Below are 25,150 nucleotides of genomic sequence, written 5' to 3' on the forward strand. Positions count from 1 at the left end.
TAAAAAAACCTTCACATGAAGCAAATTAATACAAGATTTATTTTGGTAGAAAAAACAAATAGAAGATTCATGTCCAAATATTTAAAACACTGAAAACTTATGGAGATTATCCACAACAAAGTAGTAGCAGGAGGTGAGACAAACATGAATGAGATGAAACCATTGACGTCGCCAATAGGGGTTTATATAGAAGACTGCAGCCATTCCCAAAAGCACCGTTATATAAGAAGCTACAAAGCTCATAATGAAGGTGTCCATGTCAATGGAGTTCTTGATGCCTCTTTCCTGGTCATTAGAAGTTGGTCGTGCTGAAGACGGTTCTCTAGTCTCACCTGGGCAACTTTTCTCTAATGGCTCTCCACAAAGAAGAGGGTTGCCCTCATAGCTACTTTTCCCAAATGTTGCAAACTGTTCCTTCTGCTCAGGAGTCTTTCCTGATAAGTTGTTGTAGGCCACCGTAAAAACTGACAAAGAGTGTAACTCTGTAATCTGTGGAGGAATTGTCCCAACCAAATTATTGAAAGAAAGGTCCAAGCTCTCCAATTGCTTCAAATTCGAAATGGTTGTTGGAATGCTTCCACTTAAACGATTGTGGGATAAGTTCAATGAATCGATCCCATGTAATTCTCCAATTTCGGGTGGAATGTTACCTACTAATTGATTACATGAGAGATCAAGTCCAAATATGAGTTCGAGAACAATTCCCTTGTAAATGTCATACCTGCTTTTTGTAGTAAACTCCACTTGTTCCATGATTGCTTTAAAAAAATCAGAATTCTGGGAAAATGTAAATTCCCGAAGTGAACTCTTGTAGACATATGATGAATAAAATGAATAAGACATAGTTATACCAGGCCCAGAAACGTAAAATGGATCACCTAGTTCATCCATATTAAATCTATGAGTTGTTCCGTCTAGCCTTTGAAATGTTAAGTTTTTCAAGCAAGAAGGTATAGGACCAGAAAGATTATTGTGAGAAAGATCCATTATGTTTATCTTGTCTAGATGGCATAACTGGATGGGAATGTTACCTTCCAATCGATTTCCTTTCAATAGAAGAACTCCCAATGATGAAAGATTACCAATCCATCTTGGTAGACTACCATTTAACATGTTATCACTTATGTCCAATGTCACCAAACCGGTGCTATTAGAAAAAGCTTCTCTGATTGGTCCTTCAAGCTCATTCTTCTGTAGATGTACATATTCCAAACTCTTTGGGCTAAAGCAAGATGGTATCAAGCCATTAAGATTGTTCATGGAAAGATCCACAAATGTAAGTTTCCCAAGTGCACAGAACTCGGCTGGAATTGGTCCTTTAAAATGATTATTGGCCATGATAAGTACTTGTAAGTCTGATAAATTCTCCAACCATCCAGGAAGCCTACCAGCGATGTTGTTATCACTTACATCCAATACTTTCAGACTCAAGCTCTTAGATAAACTGAATGGAACGTTTCCTGTAAAATGATTTCCATCTAGGTGTAAGTACATCAAACGAGTTAAGTTAAAAACTGTTGGAAGCATTTGGCCATGCAAATTGTTGTTCGACAACTTGAGGAAATGCAACCTTGAGCATCCCATGACGATGTGCTCAGGAATTTTTCCTGATAGAGAATTGTTAGAAAGATCCAGTACTTCTAACCATCTCATGTTTCCAATTGATGAAGGAATTTTTCCTCTAAAAGCATTTGTTGACATGCTCAAAATTTGTAAGTTAGGAAAGACAACTCCAATATTTTCTGGGATTTGACCATGAAATCGATTATGAGAAATAACTAAAATAATCAAATTTGGACAGGGATGAGATGGTAGAACAGGAACGCCCATGAAGGAATTATTCATTATATTCAGTACCTCTAGTCTTGCATTATTCTCTAGCATCTGAGTGGGAAATTGGGAACCATTAAAGTTATTGTGGGAGAGGTCAACTACCCTCAAATCAGATTGGTAGTGAAGGAAATTAGGCAATGGACTAGGTGGATTGTTGAGTGTGAAGCTTGAAAGGTGCAAGATTTTCAATTGGCGAAAGATTGGTATCAGAGCTGGGAGGTCGGGTTCCACTTGAAGCTGGTTATTCTGAAGTTGGAATACCTCAAGGTTGGAAAGGTTAGCCAACGAATTAAATGAAAATGGACCTTGGAAGTGATTGTTTGAAAGATCGAAGTACTCAAGTGAGGTGAGACCATTAATGATACACGGATCAATGTTTCCTTCAAACTGATTGTAAGATAGATCCAAGAGCCGAAGTCTTGTCAAATTTCCTAAACATGAATCCAGATGACTCATAAAGCCATTATTAGAGTTGAAATTTAGCTCCTCTAGTTTATTCAGTTTGCATAGCCCTGCAAATGAAATGATGCATGTAATTTAGTTAGTAATCTTAGCTTGCAATTCTCCTTACCAAATTAATTAAATTTAATATTATGAGCTAGCCATTTATACTCGGGCTCCTCAACAAGTGGGTAAATCCAACATACAAAACCAAGAAACTGTAGGAGAAAAAATGGTAATTATAATTAGAACTAAGGATCCGTTTGGTTTGCAGAAATAGGAGTCCGGAATTCAAATCGGAATGGATCATTCTGATTCCAGGTGTTTGGTTGGGCGGAATCCGAATCCGATTTCCATTCTGAGCGGAATGACAATCCCCCATTTGAGGTAATGGCCATTCCCGACCCACTCCCTAGGAATCGGAATCCCATTCCTGTTTCCTCAAATAGCAAAAAAAAACAAAATTACATTAAAGCCCTCCAAGCCTTTTTCCTACTTGATTCAACTTTTCTAACCCTGTCTACTCATCTTTTCGTCTCTCTCTCCTTATAGCTAAAGAAGAACGGATTTGGACTGAAACTCCAGCGAAGGCAAGGTAAGTCACTGTCAATTTTGCTCTCTCTCCTCTCCTATTCTTCTTCTTCCTCTACTTCTCTCTCTCACACTCTTTTTCATTCCTCCCTTGTCTTTCTATTGTAGATCAGACCAGACCACGATGTATTTCTTTTTGCTATTAGATTTCACACACTCTCTCTCTCTCTCTCACTCTCTCTTCATTACTCCCTAGTTTTTTAGTTGTAGATTTGACCAGACTACAGCAAGGTAAGTTTCCTCCATTTTCCTTATAGATCTTAGTAGAAAGTTTGAAATGCATGCTAAATTTGGTTGTTTCTACTAGTTTGCTACCTTGCTAAAGTGTAATTTAATCTGTACTGATGCAAAAATATGGGAGTTCAAATGATTTGTTTGTAAATAGATGTTTATCTTTTTTTTTCAGAATGTGATTTGCACATTTAGAATTCCGAGGATGGTTTCTTTGTGGTTATCATCCCAACTTCCATCTGAAATTTAATCTCCTTACTGTCTCTCTGTGGTTATCATCCCTAGGACACTACTTCTGGCCTTTAGATAGCCATGTTGTTAAAGAATTTGATAAAATATGGTGCAAAATCATCAATAAATCTGGAGGAAGGATTAGTGCTACTACCATTCCAGTGATGTTTGGAAGGTAACACATTCAATCTGAACACAATTTACTCCTAAGATAGGCTGATTCCAATTGATGGTTGCATTATGTTTTAAATCAAAACTTTGGAGGGTCCTGAGAGGTGTAATGGGGTAGCAAGATTCACAGTCGAATATCTATGTGGTCGCCCAGTAGTATGTTTGACCCTGTATGATAAAATAGTATTATAGTTAATCTAGCTCTTATTTTGATCTTGATCTAATGAGTTATTTAATCATTGATCTTATAATACTAGTGCTAATAGTCAGTAATCAGTATTTGTCATGAGTAATGACTAAATAGCAATCAGAGAGATCTTAACTTTTATCAGTCTTTTAATATTTGATAATAAATTATTATCATCATTATGTTCGTTTTGACTTCAACATTTAAGCCCACCCTGTGCCACACTTCGTTTTCTAAGAGTTAGTTTTCATTCTTCCATGATATCAGGAAGAGAGGCAGGCCACATCGAAGCATCTTATCTTCATACATACTAAGCTCTATTCAATGTATTGGCTTCTTACTTTATGAAACAATCTTGCCTAAAGTACTTGCTTTGTATATGTTTCGGCTTATAGTAATCTTGATTTTCTTCAGGTAGGGGCAGCAGATTATATTGCAATAGCTAAAAACTATCACATAGTCTTCATATCTGACATTCCTGTGATGAGTATGTGCAATCGCAACAAAGGTATTTTTGCTGCTAGTGAATGTTAATCCTTTTGTCAAATATTTTTTTTATCAGCATTCTTTTGTCAAATACTCCATTAGTATCGAATTTATGAAAAATTGTAGGACCCACCTAAAGTTGATCGGAGCTTTTAATAACTGGGAGCAATTTTTAGACCATGTCAGAAGATCTTGAGATGGAGCTCAATCTAGCTCAGATTGAAGATGTATCTTGCATTGAGAGAAGACCTCAGGCGACTAGATTGAATATTACTACCAGGAAGATGCAGGGTTGGGACATTGGGTTGTGGCCAATCCAAGGATGAGTGGGGTTAATGGCAGCAGCCATTTCCATAACAGAGACTGAAGAGGGTGAACCAAGCAAGAGGCTCATGGCAGCAGCCATCTCCATAGCAGTAGCAGCTGAAGCAGTTGAGCGAGGAGAAGGAACAGCAGAGCCCATGGAGACATACAGGATGCGCAGCTCCTCAGCTGTGGGCAAAGAAACAGCTAGTGGAGCATAGATAGAGGCATCTGCTGGTCAAGCTCTTGTTTTTGGGGCAGATGTTTCGGAAGAAGAAGTGGAATCAATGATAAAAACTATAAGATGAAGTTCCTTGTGCTTATTGATTCAGTGAGTGGCCCATGCAATTATTGTGGTTGCATATTTAAAGCTAATTCCTGGTATTATCATGTCTTCAGGCAGTAGATACATGTGAAACAGTTGACATATTGATAAATAATGCAGGTATCAAGAGTTTGTACATGGTTCATTAGAATTAAGCATTTTTGTTTATTGTCTCTTTTCCCCTGACAGTTCCACAATGGCTTTAGGTTTGCTGATGAGAATGAAGAAACCTCAGTGGCAGGAGGTCATTGACTTGAATCTTACGGTATATTTCTGTGTACACAAGTAAGTATGCTGAAATATCTAACTACTTAGGTTTTTTTTCTTAATTTATGTCTTTTGTAACCAAGGCTGTCTACTTTCTATAGGCAGCGACAAAAACTATGATGAAAAAGAAAAAGGTAATTGTAACCATCCAATTGAGCTGATTCCTCAATTTTGATTTCCTGATTCTTCTAGAATTAACAACACAAAGAGAGGTCTTCGTTCTTAATTATGGTGGATCAGCCCTAGCAGTCATTGGTAATTAACAGAGGCATCGGAAGCAAGATACATTGCAAAGATCCCTGAAGTGTACCTTATACAACTAAGGGCCTTGAACCACTTTGTCATACCTTAACCCTTATAGATGCATATAGATGGTCATTTCCCTGATGGATGTGGTAGACTGTCCCTTTATTCTACTGGTTGTATGATCCTTTCTATTATTGCTTTGATAGTTGATGTAGGCCCTGTTTGATGATTAAGTACTTGTTAAAAGAAGTACTTGATAGAAGTACTTATTTTAACAACCCTTTAGGCTGTTTGGTAATCCCCTTTTCAAATCACTTATTATGTTTTTAAGTACTTATTGGGGTGGTAATGTTTAGTAAGCTACTTTTTCCATAAGTGCTTTTACTTATACAAATGAAAATTTTAGCCCAGGTTAAATTTATGATCATTTGGAGGCTGCTTTAAACGTTTCTCATGCTTTTGCAGTGAATTGAACAAGTAGCAGTAACTATTTGTATTGAATGAATGAATGTGATTCAGAATGTAAGACTGATGTGCCTATAACCAAATATAATTTCAGGGATGAAAAAATTGCAAAGCTTGTATCTATAAAATCAAAAAATACATTTGCACTACATATCAGTCAATCCATATCACGAATATCAAAAACATATCAATGAGTTGAGTGCCTATACTGTTTCAGATTTATGTTTCAGAGATCTGAGATGGAGCTCTGTTTCAGAGATCTAAGGTCGAGCTCTGTTTCGGATTTCAGACTTCACACAACCAACAGTAGATTTCACAATAGTAGATCTATGTATAGAGAACTAACCTATTGTCGTTGGTCGCCGTTTGAACAGTAGATTTACAAAGAATAGAGTTCATGTTAGAAAAAAAAAATGATTAAATGAGAAGAAAACCTCAAGACATAGAGGAAAGAGGCCAAATAGCAGGTCTGTCGACCACGGTTCCTCACCGCCAATCGCTGCCGGTGGACCTGCAACTGGTGTGCCACTGCTGCTAGGGTTTGAGGGTCGAATGAGTGGAGAAGGGGGAGGTATAACCTCATGGGGGTATTTTAGTCATTATAAAAATTTGCCAGGGACCGGTTCGTCCTATTATTAAAAGAAAAAAAAAAACCAACTTGAAGTCACTTTTTCGAAGAACTTTTTTACCAAACACCCATAAATACTTAAAAACCACTTAATGTGTGGTCCCATGTCTTAAAAGAAGTACTTCTTTTAAGTGTTCTCAAACAGGGCCATATACATGTCTAATTGGTTGGTTCCTTTGGTTTGTTTAATTTGTTTTTGCAGGCCAAGTTGGTTTAGTGTTGTAGAAAATGTTCGCTCAAGGGATTGATCTTAATCTTGACTTCGGATTTTAGAAGTGAAGATCATGGAACCCAAATGTGTCTTTCAGTTAATGCACTTTCTTACTTATCTCAACCCATAATTGGTTCATGAGGTCAGATGGTTCAGATGGAACTCACTGTAAGAAATACGGGTTCAGTTGCAAGAAGGCGAGGATTTATTCATCAATCACCAAATTATGTGCAAGTTCTAGCCTTTTGAGCTGAAGTTCAATTGTAGAAGATGAAATGTAGGAGTGACATCGTATTATAGATGCGGGATTTTTGTTTTAAACATTCATGTCGTACCAGTAATATTTCTACCATTATGAGAGATTTTTGTTTATTTATGTATTTTTCTTTTCATTTTTTATGGAGAATTTTTTTTTTGTGATTTTTGTTTATTTTTTCATATTTTCTCCATATATGCGATAGCTGGTTGCCAATGTGTGTATATGTTGAAAATATATAAATAGTGGTGTTTTTGATGTTGTTTTAACAGGGGCAGAATTGAAAACTTTGGTTGATTCCAATTCCATCTTCTAGTTGAACCAAGCAGCAGGAATCCGATTCCAATTCTGATTCCTGACTGAACCAAACAGATGCTAGGAATAGGTGATTCCGATTCTGGTTCTTGGGGATTCTGTTTCTGATTCCGGTCCTGTCCGTGAACCAAATGCACCCTAAGGTGCCATTCGCTGTTTGGTAAGTTATTTACCTGGGTAAATGCACTTACCAAGGTAATTGTTTCCTAAGAAAGATTTACTCCGTTAAGTGCATTTACCCATGTTCTTTTATTTCCCATGTAAATAAGACAATTACCATTTTATCTATGAAAATCCATTATTAAAAGGGGCATTTTTGTCCCTTTCAAGTGTTGGCAACTTTCCCCCAAGGTGGAAAAGTTATTTACCCACCTAGGAGATGGCATCACTTACCTTGAAAAATAAACTTTTCCTGTACCCACATAAATCTTAAAAAAAAATGGAATTTTTGGTAATCAAAATCCCATTAACCAACTTTCCTTTTCTAAAAATCCAAAAAAAAAAAAACACCTAGAAATCCCAAAAAAAAAAAAACATCCTCTAAACGTAATACCTGCTTCAATTAGTAACGTCTTTGGAGGGTTATGGGCAGTAACTAGGTTGTGGAATTATCAATTATCAAACCACACCCCTTTATGTTTTTCTCAAAAAATAAAAACTAATGTAAAAAAAGCAACGATGAGAATTAGGAAGTTAATTTTCAATGCATGCATTAATTGCATAAACCCATTTAAGTCATACCATTAAATGATAGTTGAGTGCCATTGAGTCCTTTAATATAACCCATCCGTAAGAACTTAAGAGAAACCATTTCCCCTATATTTTGGAGAAAGTCATAGCTGAGTGTAGTATCAGACAAGTCTAATAACTCCAACTCACTCAAAGTGCTCAAATCTATATCAAATTAAAGAGAAAGTAAACAATGTTAGATTAGAAGAAATTAATCAATGGTGGTGACTGAATTAATTAATGCAAAAGTGAAATTGAACCAAATTAAATATACATTCGATATCAACTTTTCTTATAATACATACCTTGATCAGTAATTGGTCCACTCAGATCATTTCCACCGAGATACAATGTTTTAATATTGGGTAAAAGAAGACCAATATACTGAAGAATTGTTGTGCTGAATTTGTTATTTGATATGTCAAGGACCTCCAGCTTTCTCAACCTTTTAACACCTGAGAGTGAAAACATAATGCGCCAAATAAGATTGTGAAAACAAAATGTTCCAAGAAAATAAACCCCATCTCTCATGGTTGGAAAAGTCTAATTCATCTCAGAACACACCACACTAGCATGGTGGGTCATAAAACATAATACATGATAATTTAATAATTAATTAAATATAATAAAAATAATGATTATTCATTAAAAATCAAAGATTAGAACTAAAAGAGTCACAGGTCTAAAAAAGGAGAAAGAAGATGGCAGCAATAGATCAATGATCAACTAGTAGAAGCTTGGAATAGGGGGTTGAGAAGCATGGAACCAAATAGAACATTGAGCATAGGTATAGCTCATTCCAAAACACGAAAAGTTACAGAATCGCATTTGGTGGTGTGGTGGCTTGAAATTGAAGGAGAATGTCAAAAAAGAAAAAAAAAAAAAAAAAAGAGAAATTATCTTGGCTTGAATGACATGCTTAAACAAACGTCAGTTTCTGTATTACATTTTAAAGTGGGCTAGAATGCTGCCCAAATTTCTCAAAATAGAAGTTGGAATTCTAACCAAATAGTAGAGTCATGAACAATTAAGTTTCAGAATTTGATTTGTGAAGGTCATCACTTGTTTTCATCATCTTTTAGGTGGGATTATATAATATTACTAGTAGGAACCCGTGTGATGCACGGGATTTATTAAGCGAAAGCTAAATAATAGAAATGATCATTTACTAAAATATTCCTTATATTTTCATGTATTTAGTAAAATCTACCTTATAGTTATCATTTTACTAAAACACCACTTATAATTTGCAATGGATTTAATCAATCTTCCATTAGATGACAGTAGAAAATGATAGTATTAATCCTAATTTGATCAAAAGAAAATAAAAATAAAAATAACATTTTTGCCCTTAATAAGACACATACAACCACTCTATTGGTTATATTTGGTCAATTTTGTTTTTTGTACAAAAAAATGTTGAGGGTATTTTTGGAATAAAAAATCATGGGCCTAACGAACAAAAGAAACACTTCTTAATGAAAGGTTGATTAAATAAATGAGTTGTAAAATATACAAGATGTTTTAGTAAAATGAAAGCTATAAGGTAGGTTTAAGTAAATATGCAAAACTATAAGGTGTGTTCTAGTAAATCACCCTAATAGAAACACATAAGAGTATACAATTGTTTTATATTTTCAACTTTTTAAATAATTAATAATTATTTATATTTTATATACTACTTTTAATAATTTTTTTATAATACAAAAATAACAATAATTAATTTCAGTTGGGGTTATTCATCAAATTGATGAAATCGACCAACCCGATCAACTCGACCCGAGTTGGTCGATTTCTAGTATTTTAGGTCGGCTTTGGTTAAAAAATCTCCCAATTCGATCAAGTGGGATCAGTTTCACTTTGGCCATTTGTAAATCGACCAAAATTGAACAACCTAACCATGGATATATATTAACATTTTATATTTTAAATACAAGTTTTAATGTGGAAAAGTGGGAAATTTCCCATATTTCTTAGTCTAAAATGTTTTATATCATAAATCTAATTTTTAAATTTATTTTTTAATAATTGCATTATAATTTTTAAAATTAAATTTAATTTTTAAGCTTAAATCTTTTGAACAAAGTGACTGAACCAAAAAATCGACCCAAACCGATACAACTTGAGTGGGTCAATTTTTACAAATGGTTAGTCGGTTTCAATCGACCAACTCCCCAACCTGACCAAGTCAATTTGGTTGGCCAAATAGTCTACGAATAAACTGAACCAACTCATGGACCCTCATAATTTTAGTTAAATTAATAGTTTCATCTCTGATAAATAACAATAGTTTAATCTTCAATAATTATTGAAAATTTATAGAAAAGTACACAATTATTGAAAATACATTGATAATGAAAAAATACAATAATTACAATAATTAAAAAAATACCATATGTACTAAAAATATATAAACTTAGTCAATAAATAGTATAATCTCTAATAAATATTAATCAATTTAAAAAGTTCAATAATAGTAGTTTAATCTCCAATTATTATAAGTCTTCTATTAAATAACAAAACCAAATAAATTTATGAATAATCATTGAAAATACATTTATCACAAAAAGCAATAAATAATTACTGAAATACAATGAATATTAATTTTAATATATATAATTATATAATAAATGAAAATTAAGAGTTTAAAATTACTATTAATAAATATTAAATTTTTTGAAAGTTATTTTCTCGAATTATTACTTGACATAAGTGAAATTAGTTACTTACAATATTATGTAAAAATATTAAATTATTATTAATTTCAATATTATGTTATAATTATTATTCTAATTTTTAGAAATTTTTTAAATTTATTACATAATTTCTTTATTTTAACTATTTAAAATCTAGTTATGTTAAATATTTTGTTATTTAAAATATTTAGTAATTTAAGTGCATAAATAATATGTAAAATATTTAAATTTTAAAATATTAATTATTTATTGAATTTAATTATCCATAAAATCATAATTTATACTATTAGTACATAATTTCATTATTAATTTTGTAATATATTAAATTATTACTAATTTCATTATTATGTTATAATTAATTTTCTACTTTGAAGATTTTTTTTTAATTTAATACATAATTTTGTTATTGAAATATTTAAATAATCTATAATTTTTTTTTGTTATTTGAATTTTATTTATTTAAAGCTATTACATATTATTAAATATTTGAAAACATTTAAATTGATAATCAAGATAAACCTAATTTAAATTGTTAGTAAATAATTTCCTGATATATTTTGTAAAAGTATAAAATTATTTTTATATTTTTAATAAATATTTAAAAGTTATTATATCATTTTGTTAGAGTACTTAAGTATCTCTTAAAGTTTTTAATCCAAACTTTCTTTAAATAGATATAGATAAAAAGTAGGGGAGAGGATAAATAGGAATTAGGGATAATTTAGGAGAGAAAGTTTTTACTAAATTAGAGATAATTTTGGAGATCAACAGGAATTAGAGATAATTTAGAAGATGAATAAGAATTAGAGATAATTTTGGATAAAGTGGGGGATAGTGGGGGAGTAGTTTAGGAGAAGAGATTGTTTGGGTTATTGGGAATGCGCATCTCATTGGTTGTTATGTTATATGGGTCGACGTGAGCAGAGTTTGTGTGGGCAAGAGATCCGGACTCGGGTGGGAGAGGTAGTTTAGGAGAAATTTTAGGAGAAGAGATTATTTAGGTTATGAGAAAGTGCATCTCATTGGTTGTTTCAAAAAATAACATAAAAAAAAATAAAATAAAAGAAAAAAAAATTCTTCATTGCCTTATTTTAATATATACTAGCGGGAACTTGTGCGGTGTACATGATTTATTAAGCGAAAGATAAATAATAGAAAGGGTCATTTACTAAAATACCCTTATAGTTTCATGAATTTACTAAAATCTACCCTATAGTTACAATTTTACTAAAACACCACTTATAAATTGCAATGGATTTAATCAATCTTCCATTAGATGATAGTGGAAAATGACAATGTTGACCCTAATGTTCATTTAAATAAATTTAATAAAAAGAAAATAGAAATAATAATACAATTCTTGCCCTTAATAAGACATGAGCAACCACTCTATTGACTATATTTGGGCAATTTTATTTTCTGTATAAAAAAGTGTTAAGGGTATTTTTGGAACAAAAAATCATGGGCCTAATGGCAAAACAAACACTCCTTAATGAATGGTTGATTAAGTAAATAAGTTGTAAAATATATGGGATGTTTTAGTAAAATGAAAAATATAAGGTAGGTTAAGTAAATATGTAAAACTATAAGGTGAGTTCTAATAAATAACCTTAATAGAAACACATAAGAGTATATACAATTGTTTCATATTTTTAGCTTTTTAAACAATTAATAATTATTCATATTTTATATTCTACTTTTAATAAATTTTTTATAATGCAAAAATAACAATAATTAATTTCAGTTAGGTTTATTCATCAAACTTATGAAATTGACCAACACGATCAACTTGACCCGAGTTGGTCGATTTTCTAATATTTTAGGTCGGCTTTGGTTAAAAAATTTCCCAATTTGATCAAGTTGGATCAGTTTCACTTTGGCCATTTGTAAACCGGCCAAAATTGAACAACCTAACTATGGATATATATTAATATTTTATATTTTAAATATAATTTTGAATATGAAAATGTAAGAAATTTCCTATATTTCTTAGCCTAAAATGTGTTATTTCATAAATCTAATTTTAAATTTTATTTTTTAATAATTGCACTATAATTTTTAAAATTAAATTAAATGTTTAAGTTTAAATCTTTTGAACCAATTGACCTTTTATAAAAACCAACCCAAACCAATACAACTTGAGTGGGTTGATTTCTACAAAAGGTCAGTTGGTTTCAGTTGACCAACTCCCCAATCTCACCTGGTCAATTTGGTTGGCCAAATAGCATATGGCTGGACCAAACCAATTCATCAACACTTAGAATTTTAGCTAAATTAATAATCTTATCTCTAATAAATAACAATAGTCTATTCTCCAATAATTATTAAAAATTTGTAGCAAAAATACATAATTATTTAAAATATATTGATAATGAAAAAATACATTAATTAAAATAATTACAAAAATACAATAAGTACTAAAAATATATTAGCTTAGTCAATAAATAGTATATTCTCAAATAATAGTTTAATATCTAACAAATATTAATTAATCAATAAGTTATAACAAACATACAATAAATACAATAAGTACAATAAATTAAATTTAAAAATTCAATAATAGTAGTTTAATCTCCAATAATTATTGAAAGTTTTCTGTTAAATAACAAAACAAAATAAGTTTATACATAATCATTGATAATGCATTTATCACAAAAAACAATAAATAATTACTGAAATACAACAAATATTAATTTTAGTATATATAATTATATAATAAATACAAATTAAGAGTTTAAAGTTTATTAATAAATATTATTTTTTTGAAAGTTATTTTCTTGAATTATTACTTGATATAAGTGAAATTAGTTAATTATAATATTATGTAAAAATATTAAATTATTATTAATTTCAATATCATGTTATAATTATTTTTCTACTTTTCAGTTGTTTTTTAATTTTATTAAATAATTTCTTTACTTTAACTATTTAAAATCAAGTAATGTTAAATATTTTGTTATTTAAAGTATTTAGTTATTTAAATACTTAAATAATATGTCAAATATTAATTATTTATTGAATTTAATTATCCATAAAATCATAATTTATACTATTATTAAATAATTTCATTATTAATTTTGTAATATATTAAATTATTACTAATTTCAATATTATGTTATAATTATTTTTCTAGTTTTTGAAGAATTTTTTAAATTTATTATAAAATTCTGTTATTTTAACTATTTAAAATCTAGTTATGATAAATATTTAAATATTCTATAAAATATTTAAATTGTTAGTACAGAATTTTGTGATATATTTTGTAAAAATATAAAATTATTTTTTATGTTTTGAATAAATATTTTAAAGTTATTATATAATTTTGTTAGAATATTTAAATAATTCTTAAATTTTTTAATCCAAACTTTCTTTAGATAGATATAGATAAAAAGTAGGGGAGAGGATAAATAGGAATTAGAGATAGTTTAGGAGAGAAACTCTCTACTAAATTAGAGATAATTTTGGAAGTAAATAGGATTGAGAGTTAATTTAATAGATAAATATGAATTACAAATAATTTTGGAGAAAGTGGGGGGATAGTGAGGGAGGTAGTTTAGGAGAAATTTTAGGATAAGAGATTATTTAGGTTTTGGGAAAGTCCATTTCATTGGTTGTTTGAAAAATGACATGGAATAAGAAAATAAAAAATTCAAAAAAAGGAGAAAATTTCTTCAATGCATTGTTAATATATTTGAGAATCGTCATCTCTGATTCCCTTGGAGTCATTTAAGGAATCATACTTCTCATGCCAAAAGTATGTAATTTTTCAGTCGACCTTATGTGTACACTGCTTTGTTAAATTAGATGATTAGCAATAAGAGAATAAATTAGAATCAAAGAATTGATGCTTCTTCAAAACTCCTCGTTTGGTAGCAGAGGTTGCACCCTTCATTTTCAAGCTCTTTTTGGTGAAGGCAATTGGTGAATTATGGGAGGTAGGGAAAGCAGAGTTTCTTGTTTTGTTTTGTTTGAATCTCAAGTTTTAAAAATGTTTTGAGGCCTAATTTGATACGAGGATCCAACAGGACATACCTCCGATGATTTGTGGAGTGCCATTAAATCCATTTTCACTCAAATACAACATTTGCAAGTTGTATAGATTCGCAAATTCTGCAAAACCACGAAATTTAGAGATTCCAACTTTACCTGGTATTGAAACTGTTGATTCGTTGAGGGATTATATATGACTCCGGATCTTCTTTCCATGAGATCTCTGCCCACGTCTACCCATAACAAATTATCTATGAATTGGAAACATTTATCCCTTGCACAATACTATGTAAGAGAATGAGATATTCTCCATGTGTGGTTATAATATTGTATAGATAGAGATGGGCAGAATTTGTGTGGGCAAGAGATCCGGACTCAATATATATATATATATATATATGAGGAGATTATGAACATCAGTCTTACGTACCTTGGCCAGTAAAGGTCCCTTCTATATTATTGCCAGAGAGATCCAGAGACTTGAGGGATTGGGATTTGAGGGCTCCCAAGTTGGGAAGAATACTTCTGCCGAAAGAGTTATGGCTGAAGTCGAGGACCTCCAGGTTTTTCAACCTATCTAAGTGTTTAAAGCCTGCAAAAGAGTTATTGTTGAATAAGTATTATATATGGTAAAATTGGTCAGAAAGTAACAAAGAAATCAAAACAAACTAGATATGGATCCATTACAAGAAATCAAAACAAACTAGAGAAACCCAGATAAGAAAAATAACAACTAGGGATGGCACTGACGCGGGTTCAGGAAGGGTTTTGTGAATTTTAGATTTTATCCGCCTCCTGAAACTTTCCAAACCGTACCCCCCCTGCCCCCAAAACCCATAGAAGGTTGGAATTTTTGAATCCAAATCCTCCTTCACCCTACACTTCCTGCATTCAAGGGTAGGGGATTGGCTTTAGAACCCACATCCAATTTTCTATTATTTATTGTCATATATTAGTAATAAATAAATAAATAACATAAATAAATAACAAAATTTTCAATTATTTGATTAAGTCATGTAAAAAATACATAAACTATCAATTGTCCTCTATGAAAAATTTAAAATATTATTAAATCCAAGACCTAAAAGATAAGGTTTATATGATTTTCAAACAATATATGAATTGGGGAGAGTCGGCTTTAGCCTAATACCATTCCCTATCATACCTGTACAGGCTATAGAATCCCAAAACCTATTTTTTAAGCAAAAAAAAAAAAAAAAAACCACTCTATCTGAGAGGATAAGGGTAAATACCCACGGGATAGGGTTGGATCAATCGAACACAAGAAATAAAAAATCAGATACCAATCAACACTTGACACTATAGTCATTCACTTCAGTCCATGCCAAATATGCTAAATGCATGGCTGGTACGGTATAAAGCATTCAGTCCCCCCTCTTGCTTGCTGTTGTATATAGCATGGTTTTTAAAACCGACCTGGTGACCGAATCAATCAGGGATCCGGTTATCAGGTCAAACGGTATGATTATCGGGTCGAACGGTTTGATGGAAAAAATAAAAAAATTAAGAAAAATAAAAAATAAAAAATGCTCAAAACTATTTGAACGGTTTAGATGATTAACCATCCAATTCAGCAGTTTGTTGACCAAAATCAATGGTTTTGGGGGAAAATAGAACCAATTTCCGATTTTTCTGGTCCGACCATCCAGTCCAGTCCGATTTTAAAAACCATGGTATGTAACTTGTATATGTAATTTAATTGGGCTTACCTTGATCTTGAAGTCCTAGAGTGCTGCTTAACCCATTCCAACTCAAATCCAATATTTGCAAGTTCTCCAAACCCGATAATTCTACAAATTTTGTATTAAAATTTCAGAGATGACAATAAGAAAGAGTCAATACTAACGCAGGGCTAAAACAGAAAATCATGATCATAGATGTACTGCAATGGCCCCGTCAATGACTCACTTCATCTAACTCATCGTGGAGTCACGGCAACAAATTAAATCAAAGACTTTAATTTAATTGTTCAGACAAAGGTTATGACACTATCATAGCAAATGTGAGTTCTCAGATGTCAGATCATATAGCTTTTATCCAGGATAAAATTAGGATTAAAATTGAACATACCTTCGTAAGGAAAGGGGTTTGTGAAAGAGTTACAAGGAAGAGACAGTTTCTTGAGGGATTTGAGGGAACCCAAAGACGGCAGGATGCTGTTGTCCAAGGCATTGTTACCAAAATCAAGGACCTCCAGCTTTTTTAATCTAGCCAACGTTTTCAAACCTGCAAGGATAAATATTTCCTTTTGTTTAGTAATTTAAGAAGTAAGCTTAATGTACCCAAACACTCACCAAAGGGCTTTCAAAAAAAAAATCACTCGGCGAGAGCCAATTATATAAATTTCAAATCAAACGGTTGTGACGACGTTAGATTACTTGGATGGATATCCTTCTATTCATCCGTCTTAAGGATGACTTAAGGGTCCGTTTGGTTTGTATCTAAAATCAGAAATTTGGAATGAGAATTTTAATTTATATGCTACTTGGTCAGATTCAATAATCCAAATTTATAAAAATAAGAAAGAAAAGAAAAGAATTGTTTAATTTGCTTCTTCCCTTGATTGGTAATGCAGTTAGCATAAGTTAATTGAGGATTCGTAGATTACCTTCTAATTTATTCCAACTCAAATCCAACATTTGCAAGTTCTCCAGACCCGCTAATTCTACAAATTTCAGTATAAAAAATATAGAGACAACATTGAGAAAGTGATGCCAGACCATATGCATTTTATTGAGAATTTGAGAGTGAAATTTGAAAATACCTTCAGGAAAGGGGTTTGTGAAAGCATTTTCATTAAGAGATAAAATCTTGAGGGATTTGAGGGCACCCAAATACGGCAAGATGCTGTTGTCCAACCCATTCCTACACAAATCCAACACCTCCAGCTTCTCCATTCTACCCCACGGTTCCAACCCTGCAAGGGTAAATACATATAACTATTTTTTATTTTTTGCCAATATTATAATTTAAGCCTGAAGCATAATGTACCCAATCACTCATCCATTTATATAAAATGCCAATCAAACGGCTGTAACCTTGGATGGATAGCTTCCTGTTCTTCGGTAGTAAACACAACCTAAGTCATAATTTAACCATTGTTGGCTTATGTACACATTAGAATATAAACATTATTTCAAATCTTTTTCTTTTAATTAATGAGTTAATCTTTCAAGACCGTTTTTTATGAATCAAAAAAAAAAAAAAAAACACATCTCTTTAGACTTTCCATTCATTTCATAGAGAAATATAGAAACAATATGGAAAAAGGTTTAATAATGTTGGACATGGAAAACACAGCAGAACAAATTTGAAATGTTACCTTGACTCTCTATATATTAAACCATGAAAATCATTCATTGATAAGTTAAAATGTTGAAGTTTTCAAAGTGGAGAAACAAAATTTGTTCAATGAGCAATACACCCAATCAAACAAACATGTAATGATCCATATTATTACCAAATTATAGCAAATGGCATATTTATTTGTGATTGATGAGATGCATAACCCATTGTGCAGGTCAAGACTCTAGGGAGTTATATATAAAATATGTAGACTTAATAGTACTTACTTTGGATTTGTAGAATGTGAAGTATGAAGCTTGAAAAGAAAAAAAAATAGTTCCGGAAAAGCTCTGAAAGAATTCAGTGAAAAATTTGCTATTCCACTTTTGCAGACATTTAAAAATGGTGAAATTATTCGGTTATCTGAATGTTGTAATGTCTAAAACCTATTTATTTTAAAAGTTTTCCCCTCAAAGTTGTTATTTAAATAAAAATAAATGAAAATGATCAAAAACACATTAAAAGAGTATTAATATAAAAAATATATAATTAATAAATAATATTATTAAAAATAGCATAAAGTATGTATTAAATATAGTATTAAGGATAATTAAAAAGCATAAAACATCAAAAAATATTAACCAATAAATAAAAAATACTAAATATACTATTAAGGATAATTAAAATATTACAACTATTTTAATAAAATAATTAAACACCATAAAATGAATACAAAATATTAAAAACAAGTAAACCAATAAATGAAAATGATAAAAAAATTAAAAATTAGTCAATTAAATTAATAAATAAATCATCTTAATTTCTTTATAGAAAATATTAGAATTATTGAATTGGGTCAATCCAAAATGGTCCAAATTATTCATTAGATTGGATTAGACCTGGTCCATTTATAATAGACTCAATGAACTGAATCGAATTGGACCAAATGCAGTCTAATTAACATCCCTACATATTGATATGCACCCCAACTGGCACATTGAAGATTGGCTGGCTTTTTGGTGGAACAAAATGGTTGAATAAAAATAACTTATATGAATTTAAATCTATGACAATTTAACAAAAACACAGCATTTAAACTAACTTGACTGAGAAATACAATATAAACGGATCGAATAAGATATATTATCAGATCAGATAGGGTGAATCTGTATTTGCTTCAATTATAAACGGATCGAATATGAATTATTTTTAATGGATCGAAGTCAAATCTGAATTGAAACAATTGCATACTGTTCGCATCCCTACAACAAACCCTAATCCACGACAAACACGACAAAAGATCACAGCTTCCGTGAAAGTAGGGGAAGCCGAGACCTCCTCCACATGTGCGGTCAAGATTCCCAACAAATCCAAAGAAAACGCCTTCCTACCCAATTAATTCTCCTTAAAAATGGTAAAACCCACCAAGCCTGCAGCCCATGAGCCTGTGTGTTGGCATGATTTTTTTTTTTTTTTTTATGAAAGAAAATTTGAAAGAATAAATAAGAAATTTTGCAAAAAGATAGTAATATAGACATCAGATTGAAAAACTTTTTAAAATTTTATTTCATATGAATTTTAATATAAGTATATATATATATAATAAAATAAAACTGAAAAAATACAATAAAACTAAAAAGAAGTAGTATAATAAATTTGAAAATAAGGGTTTTTATGGGAATTGGGATGAGAAAGATTGATCTCCATTGTGATGAAAGTAAGATAAGAATATTTATAGGAGTTGAAAAGCATTGAATTGATTAAACTGCCCTCCTAAGCTATTTATTTATAGTTGTTTTGAGGGATATTTTGATCCTTTTGGAATTTTTATAAAAGTTTTCTTATTACTTAACTAAATTTACCCAACCCCAACTTAACCAAAATTATCTTTTCAACGTGCAGGACCGCAGACCATGCCGTGCCAAGCACCTGGGCCTTACTCCGGAGGCCCTGCCCGGCCTGGGGTGCGGGTATTGATTGGCACGCCATGGCTCTATAGCCCATGGGCCAGCCCGTTTCAAATCTATACATCCATAAATGGCTAAATGGGCCTCTATTAATTCAGATAATTCTGGCAACACCCTGTAACAGTAACAGTAGGGCAGTAGATTTTGCCATAGAAACCGCCCATCTGAGTTGGTGCAGGAATTGAATGAATTCAGATCTCCTACCCAGCATCAAGGTCGCCCGAAGTTACGGCACTTTTCTCCCCGGAAACCAGTTCGCCCGACTCCAGATCGCCTGAAACCAAAACACCTGAATAAAACATTGCCAATAACTGCGATCACAACCTTGATAGATACCTCCATGGCCATGGGCGCTCACCAAAAGTCTTGAAGCGCCACCCAGTGAACCCAAAATTAGTTAGGAAATGGCAGCGGATCTGGCATCCAGATTCACACAGAAACCTTTCCGAACCAAAAATAAAATTTAAGATACCAATCTACTCCAACAAAATCAGCATCTAAGCCGCCCCCATTCAAACGGCGAAATCGTTCAGAAGAATTCCAATCAGGGCCATCCGGACGGAACCTTCAGTAGCCTCACCAAAAACAATTTTCTCCCACTCCACTCTATTCTAGATATCGGTGCATGCGTTACTTAATAATCTTTTGAGTTTGATGCAACCTCATAATCAAAGTAAAATAAACCATGCACAAGGATTTTATTAAGACCAAAACGACTTAACCCCAGGAGTGCCGTTTAACCAATTGCGACTCAAATCCAGAATTTGCAAGTTCTTTAGACCCGAAAATTCTACAAATTTTGTATTGAAATTCCAGAGATGATATATGATAGAAATAAAAGTAAAATAAACCATAAGGATTTTATTAAGAGTAAAACGAAAGTTGAACATACCTTCAAAGGAAAAGGGATTTGAGAAATTATTTTCACAAAGAAACAAATTCTTGAGGGATTTGAGGGCACCCAAAGATGGAAAGATGCTGTTGTTGAAGAAATTCGAACTCAAATCCAGGACCTCCAGCTTCTTCAATCTACCCAACAGTTCCAAGCCTGCATGGATAAACTTCATATTGCTATTACTATTTTCTTAATATCATGATATAAGCCAGAAGTTGTTTAATTAATTTACCCCCTCCCCCATCAATCACCCGATTATTAAGGATGACCTCGTGAATTAATTAACTCTTGCTGGCTTATAATATCATGAACATTATTTCATTTCAGTTCCAAGGAGAGATGATCAGAAAAATTAACAAGAGAAGAGCTCAACGATCACAGTAGAACGAAATTGATATATTACCTTGATTCTCCACAAAACTCATAATGGAGTTCCCTGATAAACTGAGATTTTGAAGCTCATGAAAAGGAAGAAACAAGCTCACATTTAAATTAAAATATACATCTATCATATTGTTGAGGGAGAGTTGGATGATTCGACTGGTGGTGGAATTACACTCAACTCGTTCCCAGGCACAACATTCATGGCCCCTGCTATCATCGTCAACCCAAGATTGGAGAAGAGTGGGATTATTCAAGTAAGGTTGGACGTAAGCCTTGAATTCTAAGAGACCCTTTCTTTCCTCCTCTACGCACCCTAATGTTTCATGATTGAACCCAACAACCAAAATCATCCACACCCATAAAATTCCCAAGGCCGATTGCGAATTCATTGACTTGCTGTAGACACTTTGAATTAATGGTAGTGTATTCAAGTAGCTCCCTCTGTTCCTACTCCTTGTGGCCTCTTCTATGCTCAAAATGATGAGTATTTAAACACATCAAGGAAAACAACAGATTGAAAGAGTCAAAGCACAGGTATGAGACAAGGATAAAGGGTCATTGAAGGAGCACCAGATAAATTATTTTCTGTACTTTAATTATTGATATTTGTGCCATTAGTATATGGGATAATTAAATAAATATGTCCTATGGTTTCATTAAACTATTTAAATATACATACTGTACCTTTTCAAATATATCCTATTCCTAGGAATAGAGTGGCCCCAAATAGAAATAGGTCCTCCATGAAACTTCTTGGGCCATTTGCACCCTTCTTGGGCCTATAGTGTCAGGTGCATGTTATATTTCATTAAAATTCCAGTTTTATCCCACCCTTCCTTCTCTTCTTCCCTAGTGACCAAACCAGTAAACATAGACACTCGCCATTGCTACCTTTATAGAGAGTTCGGATCAGCTACCGGTGCCAATATCGTCCCAATCAGCAATTGCATTATATCGGAAACATTTTCCCTGAATGACAAGGGACAGGGTTGATAGCAGATTCCTAGCCATAAATAAAAAGATATAGAAAAAAGAAAGAAATTAAATATAAAGATCTTAGTGCAGCATGCTTTTAAAAACTAATTTGGAAACAGAATTGCTATGATCAGCGATTCCCAGGTCAAAATCTGACCGTTCAAATGGTCTTGGGATCCAAAACCAGACCCAGAATTATAACTGATTCTTGTGTCAAATGGTTCGACCGTCCATGTCAATGGGTCAGAATCCACCTTGACATTGATCCACCCACATCTCCCTCATACTCAAAAAGATGATAAAGAATATATTTCAGTCAAAATAAGAAATTGCAGAAAAAATATATAATATGATAAAATTTTCAAAAATTTATATTTCAACTAAAAATGCAAAAACGACAGAACCAAAAAAACAGAAAATAATAAAAAAAATCAAAAGAACATATATTTCAACAAAAAAGTAAAAATTTCTTAAAATACATAAATTCATGAAAACTCAATATATATATATATTCAAACCAGAAATAAAAATTGTAGAAAGCACAAAAATAATTGATAAAAATAAAAAAAAAATTGTACATTACTGATATAGGCGCATATGGCAGGGTCTCAGATGGCACCACGTGGCATCGGGCAGATGAGATCTTAGTCGTCCATCTTTAATTGCCTCCAACCACTCTATGGCAAGGTCAAGTATAAAAGGGGATGCCCAGCTTCAAGGTAAGTCCATCTAGTCCACTCTTGCTCTCTAACTTTCTTTCTCTCGAGTGATCTTGTTTGAGCCCTTGTCTCAAGCCTAGTCTGACCCCTCTCAAGTACTTGACTAAGTTGACCGTTGGAGTTTCTACCCCTGAGATAACACTCGGGGCCTCTGAAGTGTGCTCTCCCCTTGCTCTTAAGTTGGTTGGACACATCAGCCTCAACCAGAAGCGAAATTACCTTGTTACCCTTGACCCCATCCTAGGTAGCAACAATTACATCAAAAATAGAATAAACTGTAAAAAATGATACTTTTTCACAAAAAAATAAAGACAAATATTATTGATTAAACTGTAGAAACTTCAAAAATCGAACTTAGTTTGAGTTTCTCCTTGATCAATGAAACCAATATGGTACATCTAAGTTTCGATGATGTATTCAAATGTTTGGATTACTCGAACCACATAAATGAAAATGCACTGTTTGGATGATTCGAACCATATAACTGAAAATGCACAAAAATCCTATAAAAATTGCATAAACAGATGATATATGCTTTTTGTTGAACATGTGATTCGTATTGATGCTTGCGTATCCATTGGTTCCAAAAAAGAAAGTTTCCATTCCAACAGGTTGGACTTGCCTTAGTGGAGCTGAAGCCCAAATGGGAAATGCTATAGCATTATAATACTTATTTTAATTAACTGATAAAATAAGAGAAATTTTCAATAAAAGTAACAAAAAGTACTTTAATATATTAAAAGTAATATTTATTGGGAAATATTTGAAATCAGAAAGTGATAGGAAAAAATTAAAATAAAAAACTTACTATACACAATTAACTTACTCTAAAATTAGTAAAGTTTATTTTATAAATTTCTAAAAAATAAAATTTAAATAATCAATAAAAATTAGTATAATTAAAAACAATAAAAAATTGTTAATAGACTCAACAAAAGTTATTTTATTAGTTAAAATTGATACAAATTATTAAAAATAATCTAATTAAAATCAATAAAAAATTGTTTTAAATTTATCTTAATAAAAAAGGAACTCTCCCTCTCCCTAATCCCTTCTAGATTTTTTTTAATATATTACATAATATATAACCCAAGAATAATACTAAGAAATAGGATTCAGGCCCAATTAAAAATGTCCTAAGCCTCTTCTCTATATATCACTTATTAATGGCTGTTCATTGCATTTAAAAATAATAAAATAGTAAAGATTGAAATAAATAAAGACAACTTATCTAACATGTAACCTAAAAATAATTTGGACTTTAGTTCCACTTGACCCAATTGACATTGTCATAAGATTCTTACCACAAATTTTTAATAATATCCGTACAATATACGAGCTGGAGTAATTAAATAAAAAAATTAATTTGCGTGCTTTACCTGTTTGGAACAGTCAGTCATCCATCTGTGTGTGTGAACAGATATAATCAGTCATCTCTCTTGACTTTTTTTTCTTTTTAATTTTTATACAAACCAGTTTTATCGGGGTTTAGCCCATGAGGTCGTATTTTAATTTGCAGGTCCGTAGCGTAGTCTATTAATTTGACAATAAACTTATTAATTTTCTTGGTCAATTAATTTGTTTATTTTTATAATTTGGTCGATAAAACTACTCACAGATTATAAAATTCAACGGTTTATGTTCCAATGATCCAATCTGTACTCAACTTGTGGTCCCCATGAAACCACGATTCTTTCTTCGTTGACTCCCGTCTCCCGTGACAATGTTTCGAGAGGATCAACTGGGCCGTAAGCCCATGGTCTTCAAGTTGGATATCTTGGTTAATTTTACACGAAACAAAGAATAAATTAAACATAATCATTAATAACTATCTTTAGAGGTCACCTCAATGAAACCACGACTGTTAAGGGCCCATCTGCCATGTGGGACACATAGTGAGATCCATTAGGAGACGCATCAAAGTTTAGTAAAAAGTATGATATGCATGGATCTTCCAAAAGCTGGCGCTATGGCCCATACCAACAATATTTCAAAATTGACATTCACTATTGACATTTATGTGCATTCTGATACAATAGGATAGGTTTTAAATAAGACCAATACATATCCTATCTCATGCATTAACAATTTCTCTAGAGTACCATCCACAATTGAATAGAAACTTCATGAAAGAAACACATAGCTATGACTAATATTTATTTATATTAACCAATGGAATTTGCCAAAAGTAGCATATGAACCCTACATAAAACAAATACAGGATTAACGTCCAAAGATTTGAAACACCGGTAACTTGCAAAATTTGTCTACAACAAAGTAATAGCAAGAGCTTAGACAAACA

The 25,150-nt window shown here is 31.9% G+C and overlaps 1 protein-coding gene and 1 long non-coding RNA gene across 6 annotated transcripts; one reads left to right on the plus strand and one right to left on the minus strand.

Moving 5' to 3' along the window:
- LOC148843093 (cuscuta receptor 1-like) lies at positions 1–21,586 on the minus strand. Of its 3 annotated transcripts, XM_088959593.1 has the most exons (11): positions 21,174–21,586; positions 20,768–20,923; positions 17,388–17,540; positions 17,232–17,288; positions 16,694–16,849; positions 16,333–16,413; positions 15,033–15,194; positions 14,645–14,722; positions 8,222–8,371; positions 7,929–8,081; positions 1–2,345 (listed from the first exon to the last, which is right to left on the minus strand). In XM_088959593.1, the coding sequence occupies exons 1-11, from the start codon at positions 21,541–21,543 to the stop codon at positions 82–84; spliced, it is 3,780 nt and encodes a 1,259-aa protein (XP_088815719.1). In that variant the 5' UTR covers positions 21,544–21,586; the 3' UTR covers positions 1–81. The 3 variants fall into 3 exon arrangements, with proteins under 3 accessions (XP_088815719.1, XP_088815721.1, XP_088815722.1); XM_088959595.1 differs by lacking the exon at positions 16,333–16,413; XM_088959596.1 differs by lacking the exons at positions 20,768–20,923; positions 21,174–21,586 and adding an exon at positions 20,080–20,166.
- On the plus strand, positions 2,808–7,175 carry LOC148843094 (uncharacterized). 3 transcript variants are annotated; one of them, XR_016103611.1, is made up of 6 exons: positions 2,808–2,869; positions 3,953–4,011; positions 4,100–4,193; positions 4,298–4,919; positions 5,006–5,084; positions 6,608–7,175. It is a non-coding gene; the product is annotated as an uncharacterized LOC148843094 (long non-coding RNA). The 3 variants fall into 3 exon arrangements; XR_016103610.1 differs by having other exon boundaries at positions 2,850–3,502; XR_016103612.1 differs by lacking the exon at positions 2,808–2,869 and adding an exon at positions 2,915–3,096.
- Positions 21,587–25,150: the final 3,564 nt, after the last annotated feature.

This window comes from Nelumbo lutea, chromosome 8 (assembly GCF_056320005.1).
Source record: "Nelumbo lutea isolate HS-2025 chromosome 8, American lotus-T2T, whole genome shotgun sequence".
Classification (NCBI taxonomy): Eukaryota; Viridiplantae; Streptophyta; class Magnoliopsida; order Proteales; family Nelumbonaceae; genus Nelumbo; species Nelumbo lutea.